Source organism: Bos indicus x Bos taurus, chromosome 9 (assembly GCF_003369695.1).
Source record: "Bos indicus x Bos taurus breed Angus x Brahman F1 hybrid chromosome 9, Bos_hybrid_MaternalHap_v2.0, whole genome shotgun sequence".
Classification (NCBI taxonomy): domain Eukaryota; kingdom Metazoa; phylum Chordata; class Mammalia; order Artiodactyla; family Bovidae; genus Bos; species Bos indicus x Bos taurus.
In genome coordinates, this window is record NC_040084.1 from 41,155,283 (window position 1) to 41,175,610 (window position 20,328).

General features: G+C 41.0%; 2 protein-coding genes across 5 annotated transcripts in view; one reads left to right on the forward strand and one right to left on the reverse strand.

Annotated features, from left to right (window-relative positions):
• Positions 1-11,277, reverse strand: part of CEP57L1 (centrosomal protein 57 like 1) — a 91,527-nt gene extending 80,250 nt beyond the window's left edge. For 3 of the 4 annotated variants that reach the window (XR_003512594.1, XM_027551261.1, XM_027551259.1), the window contains exon 1: positions 10,960-11,059. The gene's annotated coding sequence lies outside the window, so the exon portion shown is untranslated. Of the gene's footprint in view, positions 1-10,959; positions 11,060-11,180 lie in introns of those variants that run through there. The other variant, XM_027551260.1, reaches the window with a different exon arrangement.
• A 156-nt stretch (positions 11,278-11,433) lies between these two features.
• The window catches only part of SESN1 (sestrin 1), a 114,504-nt gene continuing 105,609 nt past the window's right edge, over positions 11,434-20,328 (forward strand). Inside the window, exon 1 of the mRNA XM_027551257.1 lies at positions 11,434-12,727. Within this exon, the coding sequence (XP_027407058.1) occupies positions 12,449-12,727 (279 nt within the window). The 5' untranslated portion in view covers positions 11,434-12,448. The remainder of the gene's footprint in view (positions 12,728-20,328) is intronic.

Here is a 20,328-nt window from a genome sequence, read left to right on the forward strand (position 1 = left end):
CACTGATGTAACTGATGAAGGAAAATGGCATTGCTTTCTTTAATAAATAAAACTGAGATCTAAGGTTGACAATGAAAGAAGAATCTCTACACACAGAAGGGCAATTTATGAGTTAAATCCATGAGCTCCAGTTCTTGTCTTCAATATTGACTTTCCCCTTGGAGATCTCATTATCACTGTCCCTCCTCACTGGCTTTGTTGGGAGAAGAGTGTTGCTCCCCTTATAATGCTCGTGCCTTGTTAGATCTATAATTATGACTCCCTTATATATCTTGATACAGCAAAGATAAAGTTACAATATTTAAATAAAACTTTACCAAGGCCAGAAGATAATAAACTAGAAGAAAACACAGACATCAAAACAGAAATCAGGCAGTGAATCTTAAAAGTTAGGATTTTTCTCTCTGGGGCTTTTAGGCCCTATTCTATGATAGTTCCTGATCTACCCACAACTGGTAAATAAGAATCCATGCTTACCATAACCCCTCCTTAAAGACTAAACCTATGAAAGAGAAGCCCAGAAGGATCCAGGGTTACCTATCCCCACCTAGTTAAATCATTTTACCCAAGCTGTGGTTTCCTGATCTGGAACCTACATTTTTGGAAGAGCTGAATAAGAGAAACGTCAGTCCTTTAGGAGAGACTCTCCTATATTCAGAGAGCTGCTATGGTTTTATACTATAGGCCATCCTAAGTCAGTCAATCTTTATCTCAATTCAGCATGCGTGCGTGCTCAGTCACGTCCAACTCTTTGCGACCCTAAGGGATTTTCTATGCAAGAATACCGGAGTGGGTTGCCATTTCCTTCTCCAGGCAATCTTCCTGAGCCAGGGACTGAATCCGCATCTCCTGTGTCTGCTGCATTTCAGGCAGATTCTTTAGCCCTGAGCCACCAGGGAAGCTCAATATTTCTTGAGCTCAATATTGAATATTAATAATTCAATACTGATATGGGAATATATGCCAGATGCATACACTGCAGGATAACAGAGACTGCCTACTGTCAAAGTGAAAGTGAAGTCGCTCAGTCGTGTCCAACTCTTTGCGACCCCATGGACAGTAGCCTATCAGGCTCTGCGGTCCATGGGATTTTCCAGGCAAGAATACTGGAGTGGGCTGCCATTTCCTTCTCCAGGGGATCTTCCCAACCCAGGAATTGAACCCGGGTCTCCTGCATTGCAGACATGCTCTACCGTGTGAGCCACTAGGGAAACCTACTGTCAAACCATTCAGTAATTTTAGCTCTCTAGAAATGTTAGTAGCATTCTACAAGTTGACTAGTCATTTCTTCTTGAAATTTGCAAATTCCTGGTTGCCCATTTCTGGGTTATTCTCTTTCTTCTCTGGTGAGTTTCAGACTCTCACTCATGCTTGTGTCATGCTCAGTCATGTCTGACTCCTTGCAACCCCATGGATTGTAGTCTGTCTATGAATACTGGAATGGTTTGCCATTTCCTCCTCCAAGGAAGAGTCAGGGATTGAGCCCATGTCTCCTGTGTCTCCTGCATTGGCAGGCAGATTCTTTACAACTGAGCCACCTGGGAAGCCCAGTTTCAGACTATCCTGGCTCTTATTCTACATTTTCACCATAGCCAATTGAGTTGTTCCCATGGTTAGAGTATAACACGGAACTGATGCTTTTGAACTGTGGTGTTGGAGAAGACTCTTGAGAGCCCCTTGGACTGCAAGGAGATCTAGCCAGTCCATTCTGAAGGAGATCAGCCCTGGGTTTCTTTGGAAGGAATAATGTTAAAGCTGAAACTCCAGTACTTTGGCCACCTCATGCAAAGAGTTGACTCACTGGAAAAGATTCTGACGCTGGGAGGGATTGGGGGCAGGAGGAGAAGGGGACGACAGAGGATGAGATGGCTGGATGGCATAACGGACTCGATGGACGTGAGTCTGAGTGAACTCCGGGAGTTGGTGATGGACAGGGAGGCCTGACGAGCTGCGATTCATGGGGTCACAAAGAGTTGGACATGACTGAGCCACTGAACTGAAACTGAAACACAATGGTTATGAGTAAGCTTTGGATCAACTCTAGCATTTTTTTTTAAGCTATGCAAGGGTAAAATAATATATGTGCAAAGCATTTAAGAGAGTGCCTGAAACACAGAAGCACATAGACATGGTAGGTTAAAAGCAAAATAAAACAAAATATTCTAATAATTTCCAAATATACATCTCTAGCTCAGACCTCACTGCTGAGCTCAAAATGTATCCCCATATGAAACATGGGGCCTATGAAAACTTAGAAATAAGATTACCCTCTGAAGGCTAAACTATCAATCCGTACATAACGGACCAGAGCAGATATATGCAAAGTTGGCTTATACAGACAGAATGGCTCCAAGACTAGAGACTAGGTTACAATATAAATGTTTCAATATATTTAAAGACAGAATGTTTTCATCAAAAAGAAGAGTTGTCAAAGAATGGAAAAAGCAGCCTAGAGAGGCAAAAACTGGAGGCAATCTTAAGTTCTGCTGTAGAGGTTCTCATAGCTTAATGTTACCAAGTGACCACAACATATATCTAATTTCCTTTGTTCCGATTCTAAGCTCCTAAGCAACCTGGTGATTTCTCACATAATTTTCCTACAGAGAAAACCCCTTACTCAGAGAATCAGTATGCTATCTACTTGACAAATATCTCAAAGTACATCAATAATTTGGCATCCTAATAAATTCATCAGTCAAGTGTGTATATGTATCTCACAAACTCTGGTGCACTTACCAAGACTGTGTTTGTAAGTGCACAAGACTTAGGAGCCTTGTATAAAGCCCAGAGATAAATCCATGCACCTATGGACACCTTATCTTTGACAAAGGAGGCAAAAATATACAATGGAGAAAAGACAATCTCTTTAACAAGTGGTGCTAGGAAAACTGGTCAACCACATGTAAAAGAATGAAACTAGAACACTAACAACATACACAAAATAAACACAAAATGGATTAAAGATCTAAATGTAAGACCAGAAACTATAAAACTCTTAGAGGAAAACATAGGCATTATACTCTCTGACATAAATCACAGCAAGATCCTCTATGAACCACCTCCCAGAGTAATGGAAATAAAAACAAAAATAAACAAATGGAACCTAATTAAACTTAAAAGCTTTTGCACAAGAAAGGAAATGATAAGCAAGGTGAAAAGGCAGCTTTCAGAATGGGAGAAAATAATAGCAAACAAAACAACTGACAAAGAATTAATCTCCAAAATATACAAGCAGCTCATGCAGCTCAATACTAGAAAAATGAACAACCCAATCAAAAAGTGGGCCAAAGAACTAAACAGACATTTCTCCAAAGAAGACATACAGATGGCTAACAAACACATGAAAAGATGCTCAACATCACTCATTATTAAAGAAATGCAAATCAAAACCACTATGAGGTATCATCTCATGCTGGTCAGAATGGCCACCATCAAAAAGTCTACAAATAGTAAATGCTGGAGAGGGTGTAGAGAAAAGGGAACCTCTTACACTGTTGGTGGGAATTCAAACTGGTACAGCCACTATGGAGAACAGTGTGGAGATTCCTTATAACACTGGAAACAGAAATGCCATACAACCCAACAATCCCATTGCTCAGCATATACACCGAGAAAACCAGAATTGAGAGAGACACATGTACCTCAATGTTCATTGCAGCACTGTTCACAATAGCTACGACATGGAAGCAACCTAGATGTCTTGTCCATTGACAGATGAATGGATAAGGAAGTTGTGGTACATAAACACAATGGAATTTTACTCAGTTATAAAAAAGAACACATTTGAGTCAATTCTAATGAGGTGGATGAACCTGGAACCTAGTATATGGAGTGAAGTAAGGCAGAAAGAGAAACACCAATAGAGTATATTAACGCATATGTATGGAATTTACAAAAACGGTAATGACGATCCTAGGTCCAAGGCAGCAAAAGAGACACAGATGTAAAGAACAGACTTTTGGACTATATGGGAGAAGGCAAGTGTGGGATGATTTCAGAGAATAGCACTGAAACATGTATATTACCATATGTAAAACAGATGGCCAGTGCAAGTTTGATGCATGAAGCAGGGCACTCAAAGCCTGTGCTCTAGGACAACCCAAAGGAATGGGGTGGGGAGGGAGGTGAGAGGGGGGTTCAGGACGGGGGGCCAATGTGCACCCGTAGCTGATTCATGTCAATGTATGGCAAAAACCACCACAATATTATAAAGTAATTACCCTCCAATTAAAATAAATAAATTTATTATTTTTTTTTTTGTTTAAAAGTTTTGTATTGTGTCATACAAACTGTCTTCAAAAACAAGTGCATAAGTGAAAATTTTAAAATAAATAAATTTATTTTAAAAAAACACTGATCACAGATCAGAATAACAAATATAATAATAATAATGATTTTAAATACTGCAACACTTACCACAATGTGACAGAGACATGAAGTTAGCAAATGCTGTAGAAAAAATTGTGCCGATGTACTTGCCCAATACAATGTTGGGCAAGTATATAAATGTCCAATTTGTAAAAAAAATAAATAAATAAAAAAGCATTACTTGTGAGGAACAATAAAAACAGGTATACCTGTTTAAAAAAAAAAGACTTAGGAGCCGTGGTTTTTTAATGAATTTCATAGTGAAGGCCTCTTGTTGGAGTACAGCCATTCAGCCTTTTCCTTGACTAGAGTACTGTTCATTTAAAGCAGGAACTCCTCTACATATCCTCTACTTTGTGTTCAGTCATGCCGGACTCTTCGCGAGCTCATGGACTGTAGCCCACCAGGCTTCTCTGTCCATGGAATTTTCCAGAATACTGGAGTGGGTTACCATTTCCTACTCTAGGGGATCTTTCCAACCCAGGGATTGAACCCACATCCCTTGTATCTCCTGCACTGGCAAGAGGATTCTTTTCCACTTAGGGCTACCTGAGAAGCCCCATCCTCTACTCTATACTATAAATACATGTGACTATCTTATAACAGGATGAGATATGTAGGAACATGGTAAAAATTATTACCAAATTCAATTTCAGGAGGGTGAACACTACAATTTACTAGCAATAAAAGTTTGCTCTGTTAAGACTACTTTTCTAAAATGTTGCATTATAAAATACCTTCTTCCATTCATTAATTATCTCATGTTTTTGTGAACAGGTAAATATGCAACACCTTTGAAAATTCTGACATTAACATTTTTCTTCCATTCTTTTTTTTTTTTAATTTTATTTTATTTTTAAACTTTACATAATTGTATTAGTTTTGCCAAATATCAAAATGAATCCATCACAGGTATACATGTGTTCCCCATCCTAAACCCTCCTCCCTCCTCCCTCCCCATCCCATCCCTCTGGGTCATCCCAGTGTACTAGCCCCAAGCATCCAGTATCGTGCATTGAACCTGGACTGGCAACTCGTTTCTTACATGATATTTTACATGTTTCAATGTCATTCTCCCAAATCTTCCCACCCTCTCCCTCTCCCACAGAGTCCATAAGACTGTTCTATACATCAGTGTCTCTTGCTCTCGTACACCAGGTTATTGTTACCATCTTTCTAAATTCCATATATATGCGTTAGTATACTGTATTTATGTTTTTCCTTCTGGCTTACTTCACTCTGTATAATAGGCTCCAGTTTCATCCACCTCATTAGAACTGATTCAAATGTATTCTTTTTAACGGCTGAGTAATACTCCATTGTGCATATGTACCACAGCTTTCTTATCCATTCATCTGCTGATGGACAACTAGGTTGCTTCCATGTCCTGGCTATTATAAACAGTGCTGCGATGAACATTGGGGTACACGTGTCTCTTTCCCTTCTGGTTTCCTCAGTGTGTATGCCCAGCAGTGGGATTGCTGGATCATAAGGCAGTTCTATTTCCAGTTTTTTAAGGAATCTCCACACTGTTCTCCATAGTGGCTGTACTAGTTTGCATTCCCACCAACAGTGTAAGAGGGTTCCCTTTTCTCCACACCCTCTCCAGCATTTATTATTTGTAGACTTTTGGATCGCAGCCATTCTGACTGGTGTGAAATGGTACCTCATAGTGGTTTTGATTTGCATTTCTCTGATAATGAGTGATGTTGAGCATCTTTCCATTCTTTCAAATATTTAGTAAGTTCATTCTGTGAGGTACGGTACTCAGAGCTGGAGGTGATTTGCAAAAACTGGCACAGCTGCTACTCCTGCTTGCTAACACTTAGAAGCAGACATATTTCAATCAAATTATCATACTAACAACTGTAAAACTACATTTGTAACTTACTAGCAAGTAAAGGTGGAGAAGGAAATGGCAACCCACTCCAGTATTCTTGCCTAGAGAATCCTATGGATGGAGGAGCCTGGTGGGCTGCTGTCCATAGGGTCGTACAGAGTTGGACACAACTGCAGCGACTTAGCAGTAGCAGCAGCAAGTAAAGGTATAGGGCACAATAAGAGTATGTAATAGGGGCATTTAATCAAATAAGGTAAATTTCCTGACCCAAGGATCAAACCCAGGTCTCCCACATTGCATGCAGATTCTTTATGGTCTCAGTCACCAGAGAAACCCCAAGATTACTGGATTGGGTAGCCATTCCCTTTCTCCAGAGGATCTTCCTGACTCAGGGATCAAACCCAGGTCTCCTGCATTGCAGGCAGATTCTTTAGCGTCTGAGCTATCAAGGAAGCCCATAACCTTCTCTGAGAAAGTGATATTTCACTCCAGACCTAAGCACAGGAGTCAGAGAGTCTTTGTTGCTGGACAAAGAAAATGGTACCAGAGATGCTGCATCCATATTCAGTGTCTAGCTCTTCTCCTGAAAGTTGCTCAGTTGTGTCGGATTCTTTGTGACCCCATGGACGATAGAGTTCATGGAATTCTCCAGGCCAGAATACTGGAGTGGGTAACCTTTCCCTTGCTCCAGGGGATCTTCCCAACCCAGGGATTGAACCCAGGTCTCCCACATTGCAGGCGGATTCTTTATCAGCTGTGCTACAAGGGAAGCCCAAGAATACTGGAGTGGGTAGCCTATCCCTTTTTCTGTGGATCTTCCTGACCCAGGAATCAATCTGCAGTCTGCCGCACTGCAGGTGGATTCTTTACCTACTGAGCTATCAGGGAAGCCCAGCTCTTCTTCTATTCTCTCTTAAATAAAACACCCTTCTGGCTTTCAAGATCCTCAGTGAACTCCATGTTGCTGTACGCAGGGATCAGTTATCCTTATACCACTTGACTTAAAGCAGCATTTAACATAGCATTCCTTCCTCCTCAGCCACTTTCACTTGGCTTCTAGGATGTCATGCTCTAGGTTTTTCTCTCTGTTCACTGGCCACTCTCGCATAGTCATCAGTTGCAGGTAACTCCAAATTGACCCAGACTCCATGGAGTGCCTTTCTGTGATATCAACTATTCTCAGTCTTTATCTACTATCAAAACACTACTGGGGGGTGGGGGCAGACAGGCAGGGAACTACTGTGAAATCCAAAATTGTATCTACAGCCAGATCTTTACCCTCATCTCCAGACTCATTTACCAAACTGACTACTCCGTATCTCTACTGTAAAATCTTAGAGTCATCTCAAACATAAAATAGCCAAACTAAACTCCTGATCTACCCATTTACCCCCAAACACAAATCTGGAGACTTTCCCATTACATTGGCAATTCCTTCCTTCTAGTTGCTCAAGCTAAAAAACTGTAATTATCTTTGACTCTTTTACTCTCAAAACCTCATAGCCAATCTGTCAGCAAACCTGTTGGCTCTACTTCATAATACATCCAGACTCTGGCCTCTTCCCACTGCCTCTACTGTTACTACCCTGGCCCACTACTACTGACATTTTTCACCTGGACAATTAGCTTACTGTTAGTGTCTCTGCTTCTACCCTTGCTTCTCTGTGGTCCACGATCAACACAATTTAAAAGAAGTAATCAATTTAAAAAGTCAGATTATGCAACCCATCTGCTCAAAACGTTCCAACAGCTTCCTGTCTCAATCAAACAAGTCAAAATTTCTTTCAGTCATCTATATGACCTCCTTCCTCTGTGACCTCATGCTATTCTCTCTTGCCACACTGCTATTTGTCAAATGCGAAGACCTGCAGGTCTTTGTACTGGCTGTTCTCTTCATAGAAACATTCTTACTCCAGGCCTCTGCATGACTTTCTCCTCCTATTTCAGATCCCCTCAAATGTCTGCTTCTTGATTAGGTCTTCTCTGACCACCTTATTTAAAAGTGAAACTTGCCCCCCAAAACCTGGCACTCTCCATTCCCCTTCTGAGTTGGTTCTTCTTTTTCTCCACTGCATTTGTTTTCACTCCCAATATGTCACATATTTATTGTCTATATCTCCTTACTAGAATGCAAAATTATGAGTAAGGACTTTTGTACATTGTGCTCAGTAGTATAACATCAATGTCCTATTACATAGTAGGTACTCAACAGATAGTTGTTGAGTGAACAAATGGATAAAAAGGAATAAGAGAACCAGTGACTGAAAGATCTGTATGACTGAAGCACATAAAGTTGGAGAGTGGTATGCTAGGTGAGGTGGAAAGGGGCCAAATGACATTAGGCTTTATAAAGAAACTTTGCCTTTAAGATTAAAGTAAGACATCACTACATAGTTTTAAGAGAAATTTACATTTCAAAAAGATTATTCTGGCTGCTGTGTGGAGAACCAATGGAGAAACCCCAGGCTGAATAATCACTATTGCAATGGTTTTGGTAAGAGATTATGGCAGTTTAGAAAAGACTGCTTATGTAGATGCAGGGAAAAGGATGGATTTGACGGGTGTTTGGGAGATAAAATCGATAAGACTTAACAATAATCTGGCTACACATGTATGAAGGTGTAGGAGCAAATTAACCAAGATGGTGGTGGTCAAGCTCTCTTGCCTCCACGGCCTCTCGCTATTGCCCCATGTTTCGTAAATACATGGTTATGTAACAGCTGAGATCACTTACAGCAGTGCACATGCAGGTCAAGATGTACCCGCTTGGCCACCAGCCACTTTTTGCTCTGTAAACACATATAAGCTCCATCTGAAAAGCCGTTGCAGCTACATTATAGCTGTGTCCACCGGGTCAACCATGAGAGAATCCAGTGCGTCTGCTGTTATGGTTGCTACGCCAGTCAGGAGAGAATAAACATATCTGTAGTTTCTATGGCTCCTTGAGCTTTCTTCCAGCTTTCCTGCTCGTGCCTTGCCTACCCTGGGCTCAATGAACAGTGTAAACAGTGAGGCACAGTGAGGCAGAAGCACATTAAGAAACCAAGAATAAAGATTAGATTTCAAATTTTCATCACAAGTGGTCGGAATTATCCTAAAGCGAAATATGGAACACTGGAGAACAATCAGAGGTGATAACCATGCATTTGGTTTTAGGCCTGCTGAGTTTGAAGTGCTTGTGAGCTATCCAAGACCTATCTTGGAAATGCATATAACAAAGCTCAAAGGTAAAGCTGGATGGAGTTATACATTTAAGAGTCATAAGTGGTGGTGAAACCACAGCTACGAATGAGATCATATTCAATTACACAGTAAAAAGGAGACTTGGACTTAAGAAACTACCCTACACTTTGTGGGTTGAACAAAGGAGGATGAGTCCGTCAAAAAGAAAAGAAAAAAACAGCTTTTTTGGATTCTGAACCATACTCATAAGTTCTCTTTTTTAAAAAAATTTGATTTAAACCAGTAATCTCAGAATGTTGAAGGCTTCCCAAATTAAACCAATTCATCAGAACTCTTTTCAAAGATAGGTCACTTTCAGAAACCATCTGGAAAATTCACAGTACCATTCTACTTGCTGCTTGAAAATACATCAATATACAAAAAGATATCTATTCCAAAATATATACGACCTCGGCTTATTGCAGTTTCCTGAAATTACCTTCTCTCTCTTTTGCTCAGGGCTTCACCATATGCTGTTCTTCTGGCCCTCTTTCCCCGAGATGAAGATTTCCCTAACTTTCCAAAACTTGGCTAAGTGATCTTTTTTCTGTCCATCCCAATAATATGTCATAGTGCTGTATGTTTAATGTGTATACTGTGTGTTTAACCATTAATTAGATGTCTTTTCCACTGTTGTATATTTAGTACCTAACAAGGCTAAATTTTTAGAGACACATCTATTCTGCAACTTTAAACAGTTAAAATCTAATTTGGTTATCAGTCCATTGCCTGGCGTGCAGCTGTCCAGGGGGTCGCAGAGTCAAAAAGACGGAGCGACTGAACAACCACTGCTGCTGCTGCTGTAAGTCGCTTTAGTCGTGTCCGACTCTGTGCGACCCCTTAGACGGCAGCCCATCAGGCTCCTCCATCCATGGGATTTTCCAGGCAAGAGTACTGAAGTGGGTTGAACAACCACTGACAACCGTTCAAACGTTGACCTTCCTCTAGAGGAATGACTCAAATGGTAACTTGTAAACAAACGATTGAATCTTTAAAACATACTCAATTTTGGAGATTATTTTCATACGGTATCCTTAAGGCCTGCAAAAATTCATATTTAGGAATACCAGGGATTCTTTCCCATTGAGTCTCATACAAAATGGATTTGACAGCTCTCTTTGAATGCCTGGCTTGGGATGTCAAAAATTTCAGCAAGTAAAGCACAGAACACCCCTGCACAATGGCAAACAAAGCCCGCAATTGCACAGGGATACCCAGTCCATCACGCGCGAGCCCGCTTGGCAGGACGGAAGCAGAGGCAGCAGCGTGGAGCACCGGTTTCCACAGCATCCCCCTTGTCTGGCCTTACGCCGCACCCTCCGACCCTCAGGGTAGCGACCATTCCCAAATTCTCTCCTCGACGCTGGAGAACTGGGCACCCGGACTAGTCCTTCCCAACGTAGATTACTCATAGAAGTCCCTGGACTAAAGCTTACAGTCCTAGATGGCTCGGTTTCTAAACTAGAGGAAATGGAGGAAGGGAAAAAATCCTGTCAAGGAAAAGTGGCAGCCAAGCCCACAGTGCTCACCAAGCCGACGCTCTCAGTCAATCCTCGTCAGCGCTAACCGTTGGCTAGCAGGCCGCCAAAGGCAATGTCGCAGTGGCTCTTGGGGGCTGTAGTTTTTGTCGCAAACGAAAGGCGCAGACAGCACCCAAACTACCTTTCCCAGAAGTCAATGCGAGCATGCCCTGCTTCTTTAAATCTGGGGTTTGGCGTAATAAAGACAGCGTTCTTATTTTTAGACTGACCTTAAACTTAGATTCAGGCACTTCCAGGTGTACGTCTGTGCACACTTTCTTTTCCCTGTTTGTGTTGTCTGTGATAGCGTACTTCAACCTCCCCTTACTTTCTTTTTTTCCCCTTTTTCGGTCCAAAGAAGCCAAACGCCAGGGGATTGAAAACGCTCCCCGGCGCAGATTAAGTGCCTATTAAAGCGCATGCGCCTTGCTTGCTGTCACGCTTGCGTAGCAACCGGCAGCGGTTGGCAGCCGCGCGCGGACCTGGGGTCTGGAGGTAGCCTGTGGGTGGGCGGGGCTTTTTCCAATGGCTTTGCCTTCGCGGGTCGCGTCTACTAGGGCGGGGAAGAGGGCGCAGGGGCAGGGGCGGCTCCTGGTTTGTGCCGGGAGGAGAAAGGGGAGGGGCTGGGGGGTGAGGACCCCATCTTCCCTCCCCGCTCCCGCCCTCTGGGCCGAGCCCCACAGATGAGGCTGGGCGAAGGGGCGGGCTCTGCGCCGCGGACCCCGCAGCTCCGCCAGCTTCGCGGCCCAGCCCTGCGCTCGGGGATTGCGGGGCTGCCCTGTGCCCGTCTGGCTTTGGAGGCGGTGGGCGGTGGACGCAAGGACTGGAACAGAAGCGGCGTCTGTCCAGGGCACCCGGAACCGACAGAGCAGGAGACGCTTTTCCTCCAACGCTACAGAGACAGCGGCTGCACAGGGCTGCCGCCCCCCGGGAGCGTCAGGGTCTCTGGCCGTGGCGGCCAGCGAGCCAGGGTTCCGCAAGCCTTCCCAGCCAGCGCCCGGCCGAGAGGGAGGAGCTGCAGAAGGCGGGGACTGGTGCCGGAGGAGGGGCGGGGTGGGAACGCTCCCGAGAACACCGTGGCTGCACTGACAAAAAACACCGAATGGCTGGAGAGCGTTCAACTGTTACCAGCCTTTTTGGGCAGAGCACGGGTTTGACAGCTCCTCAACGTGAGGATATCCGCTGACCCCGCGGGTCGCAGAAGAACACTTTCCCGACACTGGCTGTGCAGCAAAGCCAGCGCTGTAAGGTTTCAACTTGCCAACTTTTTTTTCCAGTCTCTGGCCAGAAGACTGCCCCTCCGGGTAGGAGAGGGCGAGCTCTGTCTTGTAGCTCGAAGAGACGCTTCTGGTTCCAAATGTCACCCAGACGTGTTTTTTCATGACGATTCTAGTTCTCTGATTTCATTCTTATATTTCTCGTTTTAAAAATATAAAGTGCTTTGGGGGGCATGCTGAAAGTTAACTGAAGACGGCAAAGAAAAAACTCCACGGTTGTCATGGCTGAAAGAGAAAATGAAGTGAGATGGGATGGACTGTGCAGTAGAGATTCAACTACTAGAGAGACAGCTCTGGAAAACATTAGGCAAATCATTGTGAGAAAAACCGAGTGTCTTCGTTTGGTGAAAGAGACACCTTATCGTCCAGCAGACGGCCTTTCAAATGCGGTTTCTTTGGATGGATTGAATAAGCTTCTTGCTCATCTGCTTATGCTTTCTAAGAGGTGTCCCTTTAAAGATGTGAGAGAGAAAAGTGAGTTCATCCTGAAGAGCGTCCAGGTAAGAAAGAGCATTTTAAGTACAACTGTTTATCTAGTACAGTGACGTTTACTTGCAGATAATCACTTTGTAATTGCTTCAAGTAAGTTGTTATATTTGAATTACCTTAAATTTAGAGCGTTCTGTAAAACGTTTAAATTGGGGTTAAAATTGGACAAGGTGAACTAATTTTCAAGTACAACTAAATAAGTATTGTCTTTCTAGAGAGTTTTAGCAGAAATGCATTCTTCCTGGGAAAAATACGTGAAAATTACAGTTAATTACAAGTAAATACTTGCATTTCTTTACATTCATTTTTACATGTTGTTGGAAACTGTAGCCAGTATGCTTTTCATATTGTTACAAACAATGTTCTATGTGGAAAGTTTCACGTTATTAAAAGCTTCTAAAATGATAAAGGATATTAAATGTTTCCTAGTCAGCTTGTTCAAGATAACTGGTGAAACAATTTTCTCTTGTTCTTAAAAACAAAACAAAAAACCCCAGAATCTGTTTCCTAAATGCAACCTTTCTTTTCTGAAAGAAAGAATTATATAAATAATAAAAGCCCATGTTGTAAAGGAGCTGACATCTGCAGATTGAAAAATTGGATCCAGGTTGAGTGACTGATAGACTCTTATGGTCAATTACTTAACTAGCTTTCTCTGTGTTTGCCTAAGTTTGATTCTTTTCTTTCTTACATACATTTCTATTTAAGTTGTAAAAGATTAAGAATGTTTCCTTCTGCTTGTACATATTCAGTTTATCTTTTTTTATTTGAAGGTTTTTTTTTTTTAAATAAGGTTTTTTGGAAATTAAGAATGGTCAAAATGCTCTTTATGTTTCTCTGTCTAAATTACTCAATTCACATGTGTTCAAAGTCATGGTACGAGAAGTTTTTTAAATGTATGATTTACTTGGGTATATATATATATAAGCTAAGATGAACAGTTTTTCTATTCTGGTTTGAATTCAGTTTAAAGCAACAAAAAAATAATGTGCATAAAACAAAGACTCTTTAAAATCTTAGATATTTTTTTTCACAAACAGTGGAAACAATTGTTACAATTTACATTTATCCAGAGTTACTGCTGCTGCTGCTGCTAAGTCGCTTCAGTCATGTCCAACTCTGTGCGACCCCATAGACGGCAGCCCACCAGGCACCCCCGTCTCCGGGATTCTCCAGGCAAGAACACTGGAGTGGGTTGCCATTTCCTTCTCCAAATCCAGAGTTACTAGAGAGGAATTATTATTCCAGCACTTGAAGTTTACCCTTTTAAGCATCAAGTTATTTCTCTATCTTAGTGACGACAACAACCATTTCTTTTTTCATAATGGGATCATCATTTTGCATATCAAGTACGTACTGTTGTACAGTTGAGGGTGGAATATATGTATAGGACTCTGTGATCCACTTTGAATTTGTGTGTTCAATTTTTATAGTTTTTCCGTCCCTTCCCTTGCTGTCAGTATTCTTCATTTCAGCCTCTTCTTGAATGCTTTATTTTGCTACTTTTAAAAAGTACTAGAATGGGAAACCAGATAGCCAATTTTGTTAAGAGTTAGATTGAAAACTGAAGTAATTAGGCTCTGGAGATTACAAAGTCAAAGGACAGACATAATGGTAAGTAAATGGGTACTGGTATCAAACCTGGGCTCAGATTCTCCTCCTTTATTAATATACTATATAACCTTGAATGAGTTATTTGACCTCTCTTAGCTTGGATTTCCACATCTATAAAATGGGTATAATAATACAGAGGTGTGTTATTATAGTAAATTAATATTATAAAGGAGATGTAAAATGCCCTATATGTAATGTATACTCTTGTCCTCTTCCTTATTTTTTAAAAAACATTTATTTATTTGTCTGGATGGGTCTTCATTGTGGCACTCAGGACCTTCAGTCTTCCTTGCAGCATGTGGGATCTAATTCCCTGAACTGGGACCTAAACCCAGGCCCCCTGCATTGAGAATGCAGAGTTTTAGCCACTGGACCATCAGGGAAGTCCTTCCTCTCCCCTTTCATAAATGAAATACATGGACTATGTGATATGTATTTTAAGACTCATTCATTCTGCAAAAGGAATCAAGAATCTCTACTATGAAGTTTTCCTGTCAGTTTATACCTTCATTTTCATCTCTGCATCTATTGTACGTCATTCCAGCCACAATTCTAACAGGCGCTTTACTTATGTTGGGTTATAATCACATATTTATGTGTCTGTCTCCCCTAGGAGGGCTATAAGTTCTCACGAGTATTGACTGGGACTTGCAAGCTACTAAATAAATATTGTGTCTTAGTCTGAATAGGTGAAGTTACTATTAATAGATATGGGATTTTCCATCCCTACATCATTCATTGCTGCCTTCATTCAACAAATGTTAATTGAACCCCTGCTAAATACCATTCTAAGAACTGAGAATCAGTGGTAACAATTTTGACATTCTACTGAAGGGAAACTGACCATAAAGAAGTAAACAAACAATGTAATTTTAGATAATATAGGAAGACTTCCCTGAAGAGATGGCATTTAAGCAGAAATGAATGAGTATTATCTAGGCAAAAATGAGATTATGAGGGGGACATTCCAGATGTAGGGAATAATATATGTGAAGGCCTCATGGTAAAAGAGATCAGGTGAATTTAGGAGTGGAAAGTAATGCAGTTTGAGGAGAGTGTGAAAGTTTAAATACATGCTTAGGAGTCAGAGCTGACTCCAATACTTTATTAACTCTACAACCTTTGGTAAGTTACATAATCTCTCCTTGACTCAGTTTTCTTATCTGCACAATGAGGATGAGAATAGTTCCTGCTTAACAAAGAGAATAAAATGAAATAATGCTTACAAAGCATAGCACAGTGCCTACTGCTAAGTCGCTTCAGTCGTGTCCGACTCTGTGTGACCCCAGAGACGGCAGCCCACCAGGCTCCCCCGTCCCTGGGATTCTCCAGGCAAGAACACTGGAATGGGTTGCCATTTCCTTCTCCAATGCATGAAAGTGAAAAGTGAAAGAAGTAGTTCAGTCATGTCCGACTCTTAGTGACCCCATGGACTGCAGCCCACCAGGCTCCTCCATCCATGGGATTTTCCAGGCAAGAGTACTGTGCCTAGCAAATAAGAAACACCATAAAGCTAGGAATTCTTACTGTTTTTAGGCAGGAGCCAGAGAACAGACCATGTTAAGAGTTATAGACTTCATCCTAGGAACAATGAGAAGCCACTGAGGGACGCTGAGCAAGATGGTGACATGATACATGGTGTATTAGAAGCATCACTTTGGAAGAAATTTGGAGAATGGATTTCAGGGGTCAAGACTGAATGTGCAACAGTAAGGAGGTTGTTCACTGCTGCTGCTAAGTCGCTTCAGTCGTGTCCAACTCTGTGCCACCAGGCTCCGCCATCCCTGGGATTCTCCAGGCAAGAACACTGGAGTGGGTTGCCATTAGTCCAAAGCAAAAATGGTGGAGTAGGATGTAGTAGACAAAGTGGGAAAAGGTGACTAGGTTTGGGAAGTAGTTAGGAGTTAGAAACCATTGGATATAGTATTTAATTGGATATAGGAGATAAAGTAAAATGAAGGATGGCTCTAAAGTTTCTAGCTTAAACTCCTTGGTGAATAGTTAAGTCATTTCAGGAGACAAGAGTGGTAGAAGGTTAATTTAGGGGAGTGATGAGTTCTGTTTTACACAGGTTGAATTAAGTTGCCTTTGATAAATCTGATTAGAAATAGCTCTTAAAGGGATTTCTGCCCCTGACGCCACTGTTCTACTTCTGACATTGATATCTCTCACTTTGCCAGACTTAACCTGTCCTCCACCTTTCTATCCATCCTCTCTTTAATTGCAGAGCTCTTTATCTAAAACAGAAATTTGACCATGTTTCTTTCCTCCTGAAAACCCCTTAGGTTAGAATCTAAACTTCTTAATGCCTAGCATCATCTGGTCCGTACTTGATGCTGCACCTTCAGTTCTCCACACTAGCTTCACAAGGGAAACCAAGTAATGTAGTGCTCCATAATACCTTCTGTTGTTCATTAGTAAGCAGCAAAAGCCGAACTGTATTTGCAGTTTTTGCAGCTATTCCTGATGGCACACTTAATTGCTATAGGTCATGTTGTCAAGGAGACATGGTAGGATGGTTTCAACTCAAAATGATTAAACGTGTAAAAATGGGCACTTTGAGAGGTAGCATTCTCTGTTTGTATTCCTATTCTCAATTTATTGATTTCAAATCAACATACTTAAATCTGTTCAACACATTTTTGAGAGCTCTTCTTTGCTAAGCAGTGTACTCAGGAGTGAAAGATCAATTAGATTTATTCCCTGCTTTTGAAGAAGGTCTTCTGTTCTCATAGAAGGAGTTGTGCTGTTGTTAAACCTATAATACATTTTGGATATGCTTGATTCCCTAAGCAAAGAAATGGACTGGCCCATTATACTAGTATAGTCTACCTGTGAGCTATGGTCTTTATGATGCAGGAAATTAAGGGAGAAAATGTGTGTGTATATATTCATCAAAACATCATGAGGTGTATCTGGAATAGCCAAGTACTTTTTCAAGAATAGTCATTTGATCCTTTTCATTTCTGTACCATGACAAAAGAAAACTTAAACTTTCTTATATGTCTGCCAGCAATGAACATTGTCTGAAAGTAACTTGGCTTAAGGTAGAAAATTTAGACCATGCAACAGAGTATTTGTCTTTGTTATGTGGGATGGAGGAGACTTTCATTTAGTGACGTGATTGTTAGCAGCATCTCCCCACCTGCCCAGGGAGAAATGAAACTTTAACTGTTGGGTATGGTGCACATTTATAGTTGTTAAAGTTGCAGTTGAAGTATCCAGTTGGTATCCATTGGGTAATATATAGTTTGTAGGTTTAACAATAGAGGTTAATAAATCTCTTTTTCACATGGTGAGTCTGGAGGTTGGGCTGTTTCAAGCTTGAATGATTCATTAGCTGAACTACATTACCCTTTTGCCTTTTATCATTTTGTTCACCTTTGCTCAGTGTAGTAAGGGCTGTCTTAGCTCATGGTTGCAAGGTTGCTACAGCAATTCCAGGCAGCATGTGCAGTCATTGAACATTTTCAGCTTAGGAGGAAAAGAGTTTTTTCCTGTATATCTATCAGGGAAGAAAATTTTTCCCCAGAAGCCCTCCAGCAGTGTCAAATGCCCTTTACCAAGCCAGTAACTGGCAACGAAACTGGGCATTTATGTTTTTGGTTTGGATTAATCCACATCCAGCCTCTAAGAGCCAGGAGAGCCCCCATCTTGAGAACAAAGATTCCTGTTGTTGAGGAAAAAGAGGGATGGAAGATAGGTTTAGTTAGAGGCTGTCAATAAAACTTATATTTAACTAGATAATATATTGCATTGGTCAAGTTATAATTTAGATTCTGTAAGATTAGGAACATAACTAATTTATAATGATACTATGAAATATAACAGATTGGGAACATTCTAGAAACAGATTTGGCCTTTTAAGATGATTTTGTTTTTATTTCTGTTTTACTGCTGTGACTAGTCAAAGTCACACATTTAAGGTAGTCCATCTGAAACATTCACTGCTGACTCTTATGTATCACAGCAGATATGAAAGTGCTCTTTCAGTATCTACACTGAGTTTCTTCCATATACACTGGTTTTTGGCCTTCCTTACTTTACTGATACACTGAGAACTCAATCCCTTTCCCTCAGAAAGCTTACTGGCTTGCTTCTCTCCTCTGTGCTTCTTCTTATTCCTATCTCTGACCACTTTCTTTGCTTTTGAGCACAGAGGAGAATACTATCTACCCTCAGGTTGTCCGGACTTCTTTGAATGAAAAATGTAAAGAAATTGAAGCAAACCTTTAACTTTTTCCCCTAAATGGTTTGAAAACAAAGTGAAGAGCCTGTGTTCTTTTTAGCCACTGGCTTACAAACATGAATAGTAGCTACGCTCTCTACCCTCAGTGTCCTCTTGAAATATATAAATCATCCTGTCCTCTTTCTTTGATTTGACTTTTAAGAAAGATTGAAACTAACAAGGATTCTTTTTTTTTTAAGTTTTCAGATTTCAAATATTTTATTCCTGTTTTAGTGTCCCAGATGGTCTCTAGCATAGAAACAAAAAGGCAGAATGATTAGTTTTTAGAATAGTTTTTTAATGTAGTTATTGTTTTGTTTATAAATGGGATATAATGTTTGGTAGAAAAATGGGATGTTAAATATTTGCCTATTAGATTTCAACTTAAGGTCTTGGATAGTCTGTATTAGGAGGACTCCCTGAAAAAATAGTTTAGCTTAATTAGAATTATTTTATCTTTAACACTTTGTGCCCTTAAAGTGCTATACAGATCATTCATGGAGTAAAAGACAGCAAATAGATGTGCTGGTCTTTGTTTTAGAGTTATATTAATTTTCTTTTTGGTAAGCCATTAGAAATTTGCAGGATATCTTTTAACTATTTGAGTAGATAATAACTCAGACAGCCAATTTAAAGATTCGTTGAAACTTTGATGTGACAGAAAATAGCTGCAGACTCTTGGGTCTAATGAAGAGTTAGTAATCAGAGCCCTATTTGGTGTTATGTCTTCAGTTCAGGTCAGTTGCTCAGTCGTGTCCACCTCTTTGCGACCCCATGAACCGCAGCACTCCAGGCCTCCCTGTCCATCACCAATTGCCGGAGTCTACCCAAACCTGTGTCCATTGAGTCGGTGATGCCATCCAACCATCTCGTCCTCTGTTGTCCCTCTCTCCTCCTGCCCTCAATCTTTCCCAGCATCAGGGTCTTTTCAAATGAGTCAACTCTTCGCATCAGGTGGCCAAAGTATTGAAGTTTGAGCTTCAACATCAGTCTTTCCAATGAACATCCAGGACTGATCTCCTTTAGGATGAACTGGTTGGATCTCCTTGCAGTCCAAAGGACCCTCAAGAGTCTTCTCCAACACTACAGTTCAAAAGCATCAATTTTTTGGTGCTCAGCTTTCTTTATAGTCCCAACTCTCACATCCATACATGACCACTGGAAAAACCATAGCCTTGACTAGATGGACCTTTAATCATAAATAATTTCATATCTAAAAACAGTGTTTATAAGTAGCAAATTAGCAGGTACTGGAGGAACCAGAGACATGGGAAATTTTAGAATTTGTGGAAGGACAGGGGAGATACTGGTGAAGGGAAGGCAGTGCCTAAAATTCATAAAGAGATGAAAGTTACGTTGGACGTATGTCAGTTCGTATGTCCAGCTCGTACTAGCAAGCCTCACCAAAAGTTATAATGTTCTTTGTCACAGTTTCTCAAATCAGTCTATTTTTTTCACACCATGGTAAAATATTTTCTTTTTAATTGAAGTCAATGGAAAAAAGGATTTACTTTAACCCAGCTTTTCTAGATCGTATTTATTACATTAAGAGAGAAAGACCTTAATTAACCTTGATGATATGACCTAGTACTTCAGTGACACTGGCACAGTATACTCTGGGGCACCTGAGGATTCTTCAGAATATTTGATGATGGTATTACTGCCTGCTGCTGCTAAGTCGCTTCAGTCGTGTCCAACTCTGTGCGACCCCATAGACGGCAACCCACCAGGCTCCCCCGTCCCTGGGGTTCTCCAGGCAAGAACACTGGA